Below are 12,687 nucleotides of genomic sequence, written 5' to 3'. Positions count from 1 at the left end.
TTTTGAGGCTTTCTTGACAGTAATCTAGAACCAAGACATGCAGTATTTAGTACTCTTTACCTTTTGCTTCATTCCTGTTACAGGCCTCTATTACCATTTCAGAAGTAGAGGTCATACTGCAGCAAGAGAGAATTGATTCTGATAGCAATATGCGTGCATCGTCAGCAGAACAATTAACTATTAGCCTTCTATAATGCCAAGACCACAAATCAACAATTTGTTGATATTACTGCACACAATCAAATCATGTTATATTCATTGTGAAATTGGAACACAAGATATCATAATGTGCTGACAAAAGTAATACCAATATCACCACCCATATTGTACCAACCACTGGATGCACCAAATCCAAAATCAAACTTAAGATGTTTATAAAGAACAATTCAATCAAGAAAACTAATAAATTATGAGGTGGAATTACTGAAAAGTGCCTACAAAATATTATACCTCCTGAAGATAATTAAAGGCCAGAAGTTCTATATCATGATTTATTAAGATATTTTTACAGGAACAGTACTGTAATATGAAGACTGATTATTGTAAATCTTTGTAAGTGAACTTACACTAATTCTGCCTATCATTCCTTGGGCAGTTTCCTCCTGTAAGCTTCATTTTCTTGTTTTTCATTTATATATAATATATATATTTTGCCTGCTGAAATTCGTTTTCCTGTTGTCTGTCTCCTGTGTGTCCACCACCAAGGTTTCATTTTTTATCATTTCCCTTCCTAATTCTATTAAGGTAAATGCTGATATGGCAGCTGTTTCCTTTTCCAAGCTTGTCTAGTCAAGCTTTTGTCCTGTCTCCAGGATGTCATTGTTGCTGGATATTGATCTCTCTCTCTCTCTCTCTCTCTCTCTCTCTCTCTTTCTCTCTCTCTGTCTTTGTCCATCTGCCTCTCCCTCCCCCTTTCTCCCTCCCTATTTTGCCTGGTTCAATTTGTGTCTTTCATTGTAGAACTTGTTCATTGCCACACACTGCTATACACTTCACGTCAGTTGTCTCAACACTGTCAATGCTGCTCCTATTCTATGTGCTTGACTGTGGAAACTGGACAATTTTGTCAATATTCAGATTGCTAAAGTGGCATTTGTTAACATATTTTGACAAATGATCGATCATTGAAACACTGCTTTCATCGATTACTTTTGAATTATGTTGGTTAATCAGTTGTGATGATATTTATGTAATCTGAAGCCATATTTTTGAAAATTTAAAAAATCACAGTGAAAATATTTTAAATTAGAAGTTTTTCTATCTGCACAGGCACGGCAATGTTACAAAATTGTCCCGTCGGCACAAATTTCGCAGATTTAGCCGACGACAACTGCTGGGCACAGAAACCAGGGAACTGAACCCTGGAAAAGGAAAAATTTGATGTGCAGATCACTCCGTGGGGAAGCAGAGAATCCGAGCACAACAAAGAGACTGGAGAAAAGCATAAAATGTGACTTGTGAATGACCGGAACAACTAGCACACAGGATGAAGAGCAGTGTGCGATGTGAAAACCAGGTCCGTGTTTGTGTCAGCGTACGGACTGACTGGCCCGGTCTATTGTCACTGGCAAGTAAACATCTCGGTCAGTGCTTCTGCCCATATAATGCTCTTTGCATGCCATTCATAGTAGTTTCCCACATTACTCGGCCATGAGATTCATGCCAACTCATCTGTGTCCATACATATGTCTGGTGACAGGGATACTAAATCCCTGCTTGCACAAAATGCCACATAGGGGTGAAAATTTCCTGGTTTCTGCATGACCTCTGTTGCAAAACCAGAGAGAGCACAAGATTTTCCAGCATTGGGTCACTATTTAAGCAGGCAACAACAGCTGACTCCACTGGATTCCACTGGAATGGCAGAAGAGTGAGGAGGCTGGCACGAAGGCAGGTCCAAGAGCTCTAGTGAGTGCAAGGACTCATCCATAAGGCGAGTGAGGTGGTCACAGATTCCAATTCCACTGGGAGTTGTGGGAGCATTACTTCCAGTGCGCTACTTCTCAGGCAAAATTAGGACAATGGAGAATGCTGTGGCAGCTGCAGCAGGTGAGTATACTGTTGCTACAATCAGGATCTTCCTACTAGGCAAATACAATCGTCCATTGGATGCAGAGATGGTAGTGCTCTATGTTTGAATGGCACGTAAATGCAGCTGATCTGAATGACAGGTCAGCTGCTCCTGGCTGACATCCACCAGAAAAATGTGCTGACCTGTGTGACCTACCCCCACACCTGGCACCCAGCCTTCCCAGTGGCTGAAACATGGGGTCCCAAACGGCAGTTCTAAAAAGAAATTCGGCAAGGTACATCATATCAGTTCGTGCGAGTTTGAGGGTGACAAATGCACTAGGCCATATGGTTGTCACCCATGTAAATGGTTTGCCGGATAGTATTCATTAACTGGCATCGCCCAGTATGTGGCTAGAAAGCTAGACAGTGCATCGTCAGGGAATGAAGCAGACACAGGCTTCAGAAATTTGGTCTTGTGGGTCCTCACGAACTGCTCCAACCCTGAGTTAGAAGAAACGTGAAACACAGTGGTGGTTAGATGCTGGATACCATTAAAAATGCAAATATCGTCAAACTCTGACAATATGAGTTGTTGATGTGATATGAGTGTCAAGGGGAAGCCTTCGATAGCAAACAGGACTGACAGTATGTGGATTGTTGATGTTGCTGTTGTGGAGAACAGTTTGGGCACATACTGGAAATTGGAAAATGCATCCATCACCAACCACCATGTGCTTTCCAAAGTAGGGCCCAAGTCAATGTGCACTCTTTCCTAAGGTTGCTTTGGGACTGGCGCATGGGAAAACTAGCAAGGCAGTGCGCCCTGTTTCTGTGTGCCCATTGCGAAACTGCAGACCATATGAGCTTGACACCATTTTGGCAGATACACATGGCTGGGGAATGAACATAGCATAATAAGAAATCTTGCCCAAAAAGAACAGGAGCCCTTTCAGGTTCTTCAGCACTGGCAGATTGACAACTGCTTTGATGTGCTCATCTGTAGGAAGGAGGCCGTTTCTGCTAAGAATATGTTACAAAAAATGCACCTTTGAGGCAGAAAAATGACATTTTCAGTGGAAGCCATTCTCCAGAAGGTGTTGGGAAACCACCTGCAGATTCCGTAAATGCTTGTCTTTCGTGGGGCCTGTGACCCAGATGTCATCAAGGTAGTTGAAACAACATTGAATGTCCTTAATCAAATGCTCTAAATACCTTTGATAAATCCCTGGAACAGACAAAATTCCCAAGAGCAACTGATTTAACTGGTAAAGCCCAGAGTAGTGTTGACCACGAAGAAACACTGAGAAGTAGTGTACATTGGCAACTGCAGGTACACATCACGCAAGTCAATGCGTGAAAAATACTGGCCCTCTGACAACTTCACTATCAATTCCTCTGGATGCAGAAGGGGTAAAAGGTGGCAACACATTGCTGTTGGATGTCTTTCAAAATTGCCACAAGGGGCATGGCACTGTCTGGCTTTTAAATCACGACCAGAGGTGTGGCCCTTTGACGAGACAAATTGAGAGAAATGACACTGAATTCCTGTCAAAACGCAGCTTGGCCTTGGCCTTGTGGCAGATGGTGAATGGGTTGAGGCAGGGGTGATGAAATTTAGATGTTGCTCATGGCTGAAAGCAGACATGATCCTCTTTCTATCTAATCCAATGTATTTTCAAACAGCAGGTTGTACATCTGTAGTAGGAGGTCTAGATATTGAAAGGGGACTGATTGGGCTATTAAGCAGACTTTGTCAGAGATCTGGAATCAAAAACAGAAAAGACACCCAGCCCTAAAATATTGTGCACCTACAGTGAATTTACTATAGACAAAAGAATTTGCCATGCCACATGCTTACTATGTGCAGAGAGGGAGAATTTCCCCTGCAGTGGAATACACTGTTTACTATAAGATATTACTTGTCATAATTGTTGTTTCAATGCAGGGGAAAGCTTGATCAGCCACAAATTCATGACCAGTGTAAGCAGAACATGCTGAGGTAAAGCTTTAGGAACATTGGAGACAGCCTCTGAGTCAGTGGAAAACAGTGGGGCCTCCAGTGACCACCCTACAGCTTTCCAAAGGTCACAAAAGATATCAGATGACCTATTTTCTGGCATACCTCATACATGGCATGTACATAAAGGCAATCCTGTGTAATACGCACCAAATGACAATTGGGGCATGACTACCAATTTGCCCATTGAGCAGAAACAGGCGTGGAAGGATAGTGAGAGTAAGGAGCTCTTGGCTTACTTGTACCCATTGAACAGTGGGAAAACACAGGTGTGCCACAAAGTCATCACACTCAAATTGTCAATGGCATCATCCCATGACAGCTCATCAGAAGGAAAGGTCACCTGGCCAACTTCTTGAGGCACTGGAACTGTCACTTGCATGAGAGACCTCACCGGTTGGTTATTCAGACTGCATACAACTGCCTGGGCCACTTGTGGTGCTGGTTAACCTGTAACTGTGCCATCACTACATGGGTTTTGAAATGGTAAGGAGGCGGGGATCAAGGAGTGGTTAGGTGCCAAGCCCACATTCATCAAAATAAAATTTTGCAATTTATTTCACTTTAGTAGTTTTATGCAACACACATACTAGTATTCTGAGCACACTTGATTATTAAATTAAATGCTTGTAAAGTAATTACTGAATTGTTTAAAATCACCAGCAAGTAAATCAGACACAACATAACAATACTTTCCCTTAAAAATATCTCTGTGTCACAGGGTTCAAGAGTTAAATAGCAGTAGGCAACTTAATTACAATATCAAACAGCAAGCCAATAGCCAATGAAGGAAGTTAAAGATTCGTCCAGAAACTCTTCTTTCAGAAACTGATATAAGAATTATTTACATTCGCCATAGATCTCAACAGACCTTCCCGCCAGATTTAGATAGGTATAATGAAACAAAACAGAAAAAAATCATTATTACTAATTACGGCATAACATCTTAAAATGATTACAAAAAAGCCATCCAATGGCTTTCAAAGATTATTGAATGAAATAAAGTTTCTGAACTTTGAAATAATTAGATTCATCAATATTTCATACTCTGAGGTAGTAACACAAAATACATCTGCCTTCAGCAGTTCTACAAAAGCACACCAACCTTATTTACAACTATTTCCTGCCAAGACTGTCCATTTACAACTGCAAGCTCTCCCCACCACCACCACCACCACCACCACCACCACCACCACCACTGTGTACAAAGAAGAAGAACGGAGATATAACGTAAACCAAAGAGGTCTAAAATCATCAATAACAATTGCTGGTACATCCTTTAAAAATTAATAAAAGGAATTTACAGGATTTTAAGTAAAATGCTTCAACATTATTTCAGTTATGTAGAATATGAGTAGTAAAATGTGAAATAACAAATTTTTATGATCATTTATTTATATGAAGTTGCTTTTATACAGCCAAAGATATCAGTACTGTCTGGTATTGTAGGATTCTTCTTTTGCAGCATATCCCACATAAAACAGGTACACCTCACACTCAAGATTCAAGTAACAATGAACTAATTAAAAAGGTAATGAATAATATTAATGTTAAAAAACATGTAGTTACCTGTTGATAAGAGATGCTCGAAGTGGTTGCCATGGGGAATCTGGGACACTTCACAAGCAACTCAGCTAGGGATGATTAACCGGTACATGAGGCATACCAGTTTTATGTGGAACACTATATACCATTGGCTTGATTGCATTGTGTGACCTCCCACATAAGTATTGCTAAACATCAAACACAGTACCAATTTTTTTCAACATGTACATGATGGTGCAGCCGATCTCTCATGAGCACTATCAAGATTTACACACAAGTAGTGTATTCACGCCCTTATATACAACTGAGATCCATTAGAATGTAGCTTAGCCAACAGAAGCTCACCATAACATCCATTATATGTTGATAATCCCAGCCATAACAATACATGCAGGAAGTACTTTTGTGGCAGGATCAGAACCTGGCTCCACTGCCTAGAAACGTTCCAGATCAGCCATGGACACACCACAAAAGAACTGAAGAATTATTATGCTGCTGCAAATCACATAGCCATCTGCAAACTGAAAAACCCACTGCCTTTCCAAGTTGGAAATCATCACTGTTCTTGGGTTATGTTGATGTGCTCACCAATGTTGGGAGTCTCCGAACCAATGTACTTTCAAAGTCCACTACCAGTACCATGCTTACAACTGCCTTAAAACCCGCCATGCAGAACTCATGCCCTCTTGTGACATGCCAAGGAAAATCCAGATGCCACAAGTTGAGGTGCCCATGCTAGCTTAAAACACGTCAATACGAACATTCCAGGCTTGATGCCAAAAATGCTGTTGTGATCAACTGACAAAGTTCCACAGTGTTAACTTTCTCAGGTTCAGTAGAGGGCTTCAAATTTTGAATGATTTTGTACAACTCGACACTGCTCAACAATAATCAGACAGCCTTATCAGCTGGTTCAATGGTGCACCTTACCTGGCAGTTTGGCAAAAGCCAGCGAAGGTAATTGTCTCACCTTTCTGTAGACTTGTGTAAACCAGCAAACAGCGTCAGGGGCAGCAAGGAAGAATGTTGCTCCGTAGATGCCTGTTCTGCCACCAGTGCAAAGTGAGAGTGGATCAATTGTGCATGCTTGTTTGGTCAGCTCCTGCAGCTGTTCCTGCTGCAGTTGCTTCTGAAGGCACAACTGTTTCTGCCAGCATAGCATAAATGCCATGTCCTTGGTAACCATAAATTAACACAGTGAAAAAGATAAAGTAATTACAAGCACAAGAACATTCTTGGTCACCAATTTTTTATCTCTGAAGGTGTCACATTGTTGCAAAACTATATGGTTGTCACAAATGTCACAACTTGGGCTTCTAATTGTTGCTCAATTGGAAACTGGTGAGCTAGACCTTGCAAGAGGAAAAACTCAATGTGTGGGTGTATCTACAGAGGAATGGAGAATACAAACACCGCATATAGACTGGCACAGAGAAAAACACAAAATGCACCTCTCAGTAACTGAACAACTAGCATGCAGGACAAGAGCAAGTTGCAAAGCAAAAGCCAGATCCTCATTAACATCTCAGCAAAAGGACTGACTGATCCAGCCTATTATGGCAGCAAGTTCTGCCAGTACAATGCTCCACACATCCCATCCATGTTAGCTTTCCACATTACTCTGCTGGGAGACTCATGCCAGCTCATATGTGTCCATATGTACATCCAGTGGTGGTGATAGTAAAGAAATATTACTTATATTCAATCTTTGTATGACCCTTATCAGTTCTCACACAGAACTGTATTGCTTCTTTGTATGGCATGCCTTGAAACAAGGTTCCATATGCAAAGAGATACCACATTACTCATGCTGCTACCATCTCTCTTTGAAAGACGCTTTTCCATTACCTTTCTTGCTCCTGGAGGTAGATATGTACCACACGCATGCAGCATACTGCTTACATGTTGGTAGTAAGTGCTGCAGCAAATAACTGTGTGTTAATATGCCCACTGTTCCACTTTGTATAGTCGTAGCAGCAATCTGTTGCGCATTGTCCTGAGTGAAAAAACTCTTGACTACAGTGCTGTAGTCATGAACCAGTGCATGCTGTTTTCTTGTAGTGCACTGAATTATACAAGAATCAATTTGACACTCTCATGAAAGCGAGTGAATATACATCTTCTTCCACTATTTTACTGTTGTGCCAAAATACATTGTACTGGTCTACAAAGATCAGCTCTGGCATGGTTGCAATTGCAATATAATACTAAAGTGACTTCAGTATAATTGGACCATTATTTTCTTGTGTGTTTACCAAATGTTGGCTTATGGCTAGTGGACAATGATTACACATCCTTGGTGTCCTTTCATTTCATTATCAATACATTACATTTATGTCTGTCATTTCTCCCTTCTTCAGTTTAGTTTCAGGCATCGAACTTCTTGAGATGCTCAACAGCATTAGTTCCTGCTTGAGAAAACTCCTGAAACAGATCTGGACAAGAATAAAATCTGTCCAAATACATGATCTTTGTCCAATAGACAGTAGCCTGAAGACAACCACTGATGATGTTGTTGAACACCTGCTTTCCAGCACCTCAAAATTGAGCGCATAGACACTATTTGCTTCTGCAACAGTGTACAACTTCAAGCCATATTTGTGTTGTTTATTCTATATACAGGTTCAAAATCTCACACAAACTCAAATTGTGCAGGTTTCTTCATCAGTTGTAAGTTCTTCAGCTGGGCAATATGCCCAAATACATCTTTCTCTCAGCACATTGAAGACCGGATGAAATCCCTCTTTCCCCAACCTTTATTTGTGTATGGTTTTCAATAAGATACAGGCAAGAAATTACCTGATTACGCTGCAAATTACTTATTATTTATTGGTAGAAATTGCAACTCGTCTAGATATGTGCTCCAGTGACGTACTATTCTTGGCCTTCTTGAAATGCACTCATGTGAAACAATGGATTAATTTCTGTCAATGTCACTGGCTTCCATGGACTCAATAATGAATGAGCTTTTAGTTTATTTGTTTATTAGTTTATTAGTTTATTTGTTTATTAGTTTATTTGTTATTATTTGCACTGAAAATTAATTTTTTGTGCTTTCAAATCTCTTGTGTCTTTGTTTGTTAGAAAAACTGTGGTTGAGTGCCGGACTCATGGAATCAATGTTCACAAGAATTTTTCTTGGCACTGTGCTCTGGTGTAAAGAAGACTGAAAATCAGTTGCAATCAGAATTTAACTTCGCCAACAGAAGCAGCAAACAGCACATACTGAAATTCGCCACTGCTTCCAGCCCTTCATTCACATCATCTGCTGAAAAGATGCTTGTAACAGTGTAGTCCTAGCAAAGCCACCATTTTCTTTTGAATTCTCTTCTGCTTTCTCTAATTAATCTAAAACAACTTCCATTGCTCAGTGTGTTAACTGCAAATTGGCTGATCAGCTTGTTAATCCTGAATCAGTAGAAATTGGAAGGCTTCAGACAGTAGCCCTTAGATTTTGGTTGCAGCCAATATTAGCTAGCTGGCAGTGATGTATGAGGCATCATTGTTGCCTGCTGTGTTGCCTTTTCTCTCTTTTGTAGTTTCTTTTTGTTGTGATAAATGTGAGTTACAGTTACAGTACTTATTAAGCACGTCAATAGACAAGTAATGAACAACATATAATCAATCTGTGAATGACGTCCAGTTTCATGGAAGTATGAAGCACAGGTTAAGATGCCTGCACTGTGGGATGCAGGCATGCCCGCTTGCGCCTCCCCCCCCCCCTCTCCTCCCCCCCCCCCCTTCCCCCACATGGCTTTCACCACTGTGGTGATCTGTGTGGGACCAGGCTGGCTTCCTCTGCTCTCTGAAAACTCCTCGGTCAACTTAAGCTTACACACTATGAATAATCTTTCTCACACCATTTAAAACAGAGTTCAATACCTACAGTGTGCTTTCCACTGACTTTATGGAAAAAAATATATTATTCCTCAGTTATTTATGATTGAAAGATATTTCTCATGCCATCTGTGAATAAAATATGGGCTTGGCCCAGAGAATATATATATCTGTGTGTGTATGGGGGGGGGGGGGGGGGGGGGGCGTGGGTGGGTGGGTGGGCGCGCGCACGCGCGTCTGGATGATACTATGATACGTTTTTAAATTGCAGGTTTGTTGCTGGTGTTGTGCCAAGAGAAAGGGTCCCAGCATTTGAAAGAATGCTCTGGAGGATATCACGTGGCAATGTATTTTTGCGTCAAGTTGGGCTGGATCAACCTCTAGATGAACCAAATACAGTGAGTGATCTGCTTATTGTATACCCACACCATAATGTGTACTAGCTATGTACAACAAAAGATACTGTTACCATAGAAGAAATGATGAAATATTATTTTACTTTATCTTTACTCACAATGGTGGATTTAAGGTTAGTCTTTAATTGCTTAAATCTAAGTATAGTACTGTATATGAAAATTTGTAATTCCCTGAGGATCCACATTTTGTCATACAAGGAAGACCACACAGTTGACAAAATTTGAATTATTTTGGTGGTAATGCCACAATGTAAGATACATACCGACTTGTCTGTTTCTCATTCCATGGAAATCATGTTACAGGTTACAGTGTGAGCATTGTACATTATTTTAGATTAAGAAGTTAGCAATGTGTTACAGTGTTTCTTCTCCAGTATGCTGTCAACAGTCATACTGGTTTGAATGCAGCCAAGTTATCACAATCTCTACAGCTGTCTCACTTTGTAGAGTGTCATTTGGGTAATGCACCAGACAGTGTAACATTATGTTTTCAGATATAATACAGAGATATCACATCTACAGGGTGTTACAAAAAGGTACGGCCAAACTTTCAGGAAACATTCCTCACACACAAAGAAAGAAAATACATTATATGGACATGTGTCCGGAAATGCTTACTTTCCATGTTAGAGCTCATTTTATTACTTCCCTTCAAATCACATTAATCATGGAATGGAAACACACAGCAACAGAACGTACCAGCGTGACTTCAAACACTTTGGTACAGGATATGTTCAAAATGTTCTACGTTATCGAGGATACATGCATCCACCCTCCGTTGCATGGAATCCCTGATGCGCTGATGCAGCCCTGGAGAATGGCGTATTGTATCACAGCCATCCACAATACGAGCACGAAGAGTCTCTACATGTGGTACCGAGGTTGCGTAGACAAGAGCTTTCAAATGCCCCCATAAAAGAAAGTCAAGAGGGTTGAGGTCAGGAGAGCGTGGAGGCCATGGAATTGGTCCGCCTCTACCAATCCATCGGTCACCGAATCTGTTGTTGAGAAGCGTACAAACACTTTGACTGAAATGTGCAGGAGCTCCATCGTGCATGAACCACATGTTGTGTCGTACTTGTAAAGGCACATGTTCTAGCAGCACAGGTAGAGTATCCCGTATGAAATCATGATAACATGCTCCATTGAGCGTAGGTGGAAGAACAAACTAAAATGAGCTCTAACATGGAAATTAAGCGTTTCCAGACACATGTCCACATAACATCTTTTCTTTATTAGTGTGTGAGGAATGTTTCCTGAAAGTTTGGCCGTACCTTTTTGTAACACCCTGTATAGGTGTGGTGCGAGCCCCCTTTCCTCTTTAATATGGTACACTAACAAGTACATATTTTTTCTAATTTTTAAATGTTTTTTGTTGCACTACCTGACATTCATCTGCAAATTTGTGATTGTTAGCACTCATACTTCATAGTTAATGATATTAAATTGCTTTTACATTAAGATAATACCATCCCCATTGTAGGACAGAATGTTTTTCAAGCATTTCATAATTAAGAACGTGAATGACAGTAAATTCTGTATTCATTTTCTGTGCTCACTTTTTAGTGACTATACTAACCTGTGTTTTTGTAACATAATGCAACCATTATTTCTCCTCTCACATGCTTTTTAATCACAGTTCTTTCCATTACTATCACAGTATTCAGCTTGCAGAGCTACATACTGTGATGAGCCAGAACTGTTCTTTACTGTCCAATCTTAATTGAACACCAAGAATTTTTATGCCTTTAACTTAATCCAGTCAGTCCTTTACATTCCACGTGGTTCATACTGGTGATTCTTTTTATTTTCAGGGCAACTCTGTATATAAAACAGTTTTTGTGGCTTTTTTCCAAGGTGAGGAACTGAAGTCTCGAGTAAAGAAGGTGTGTGCTGGTTTCCATGCATCTCTGTACCCCTGTCCAAGTGTCGCAGGTGAGCGTGCAGACATGCTGGCTGGTGTTCGCACACGCCTTCAGGATCTCACACTGGTATGTGCTTTCAAGAGGTTTAGTGCTTTGCACCAAAAAATGCTGTTGGTGTCATTGTGCAAATTGTTGTTGATGCCCAAAGGAAATTAAAAGTAGGAAATTGGAATAAATGTCAGTGCTTTTACTAACAAGTACGTTGTTCTTCACTGTGTTTAACTTACAAAAAAATGCCATAAAGCAGAATGTGAGGAGAATTACATTACCATGAAAGAGAAAGCAGTTCCCAGCCACACATTCGTGACTTTTCAAAACTGCATCACTTGTTGATGTTTCATAGATGTCAGTTGAAGTGCACTGGGAACTGCTACATGGAACTCAAGAAAACAGATGAATATATCATGAACACATAGCTTGAAAGAATATTTGCATTCTCAGGATTATTCAAGAAGAAACAGCAGATTTCAAAAGTTTCCTTCTCATTAAACTAAAAGAGGAAGTAACAAAAATGCAATATCTCTGCACAGACAAAGGTTCATAGTTTTATGCACTCAGCAGGAGCACAATATATGGGACAAGTACTACCAAAACTCTACCCCTCTTCTTTGCAAACCCAAATTAGATGATTATTAGTTATGGAATCATTGACTCTTCAGTTCAGTGGTGCGTATTGTGAGTAATGCCAGGCATGAGTGGAACAAACATAATGTCTCTTACATACATACACAAATAAAAATTTCTTTAGATAATGTCTGTTGCTGTAGTAGGATTCTGGCAATGAAAATCTTATTTTTTCCCATCTCCTCCAATTCATTGTTAAGCAACAACACTGTTTAGGTAGTATTTGAATAATCTGTCGGTTTGGGGCAACCAGCTTTACATCATTAGTCTCAAATTTTTGTGTGTGATATACTTTTCATATAGAAAAGGC

At 40.3% G+C, this 12,687-nt stretch overlaps 1 protein-coding gene across 2 annotated transcripts in view; it reads left to right on the top strand.

Moving 5' to 3' along the window:
- Positions 1-12,687, top strand: part of LOC126190883 (V-type proton ATPase 116 kDa subunit a 1) — a 704,052-nt gene that overhangs the window by 581,491 nt on the left and 109,874 nt on the right. For both annotated transcript variants that reach the window (XM_049931488.1, XM_049931487.1), the window contains exons 7-8: positions 9,684-9,810; positions 11,643-11,819. In XM_049931488.1, coding sequence (XP_049787445.1) covers positions 9,684-9,810; positions 11,643-11,819 — 304 coding nt within the window. The remainder of the gene's footprint in view (positions 1-9,683; positions 9,811-11,642; positions 11,820-12,687) is intronic.

The sequence above is a fragment of the Schistocerca cancellata genome, chromosome 6, assembly GCF_023864275.1.
Source record: "Schistocerca cancellata isolate TAMUIC-IGC-003103 chromosome 6, iqSchCanc2.1, whole genome shotgun sequence".
Lineage (NCBI taxonomy): Eukaryota > Metazoa > Arthropoda > Insecta > Orthoptera > Acrididae > Schistocerca > Schistocerca cancellata.
This window is presented reverse-complemented; position numbering and strand designations above follow the sequence as displayed.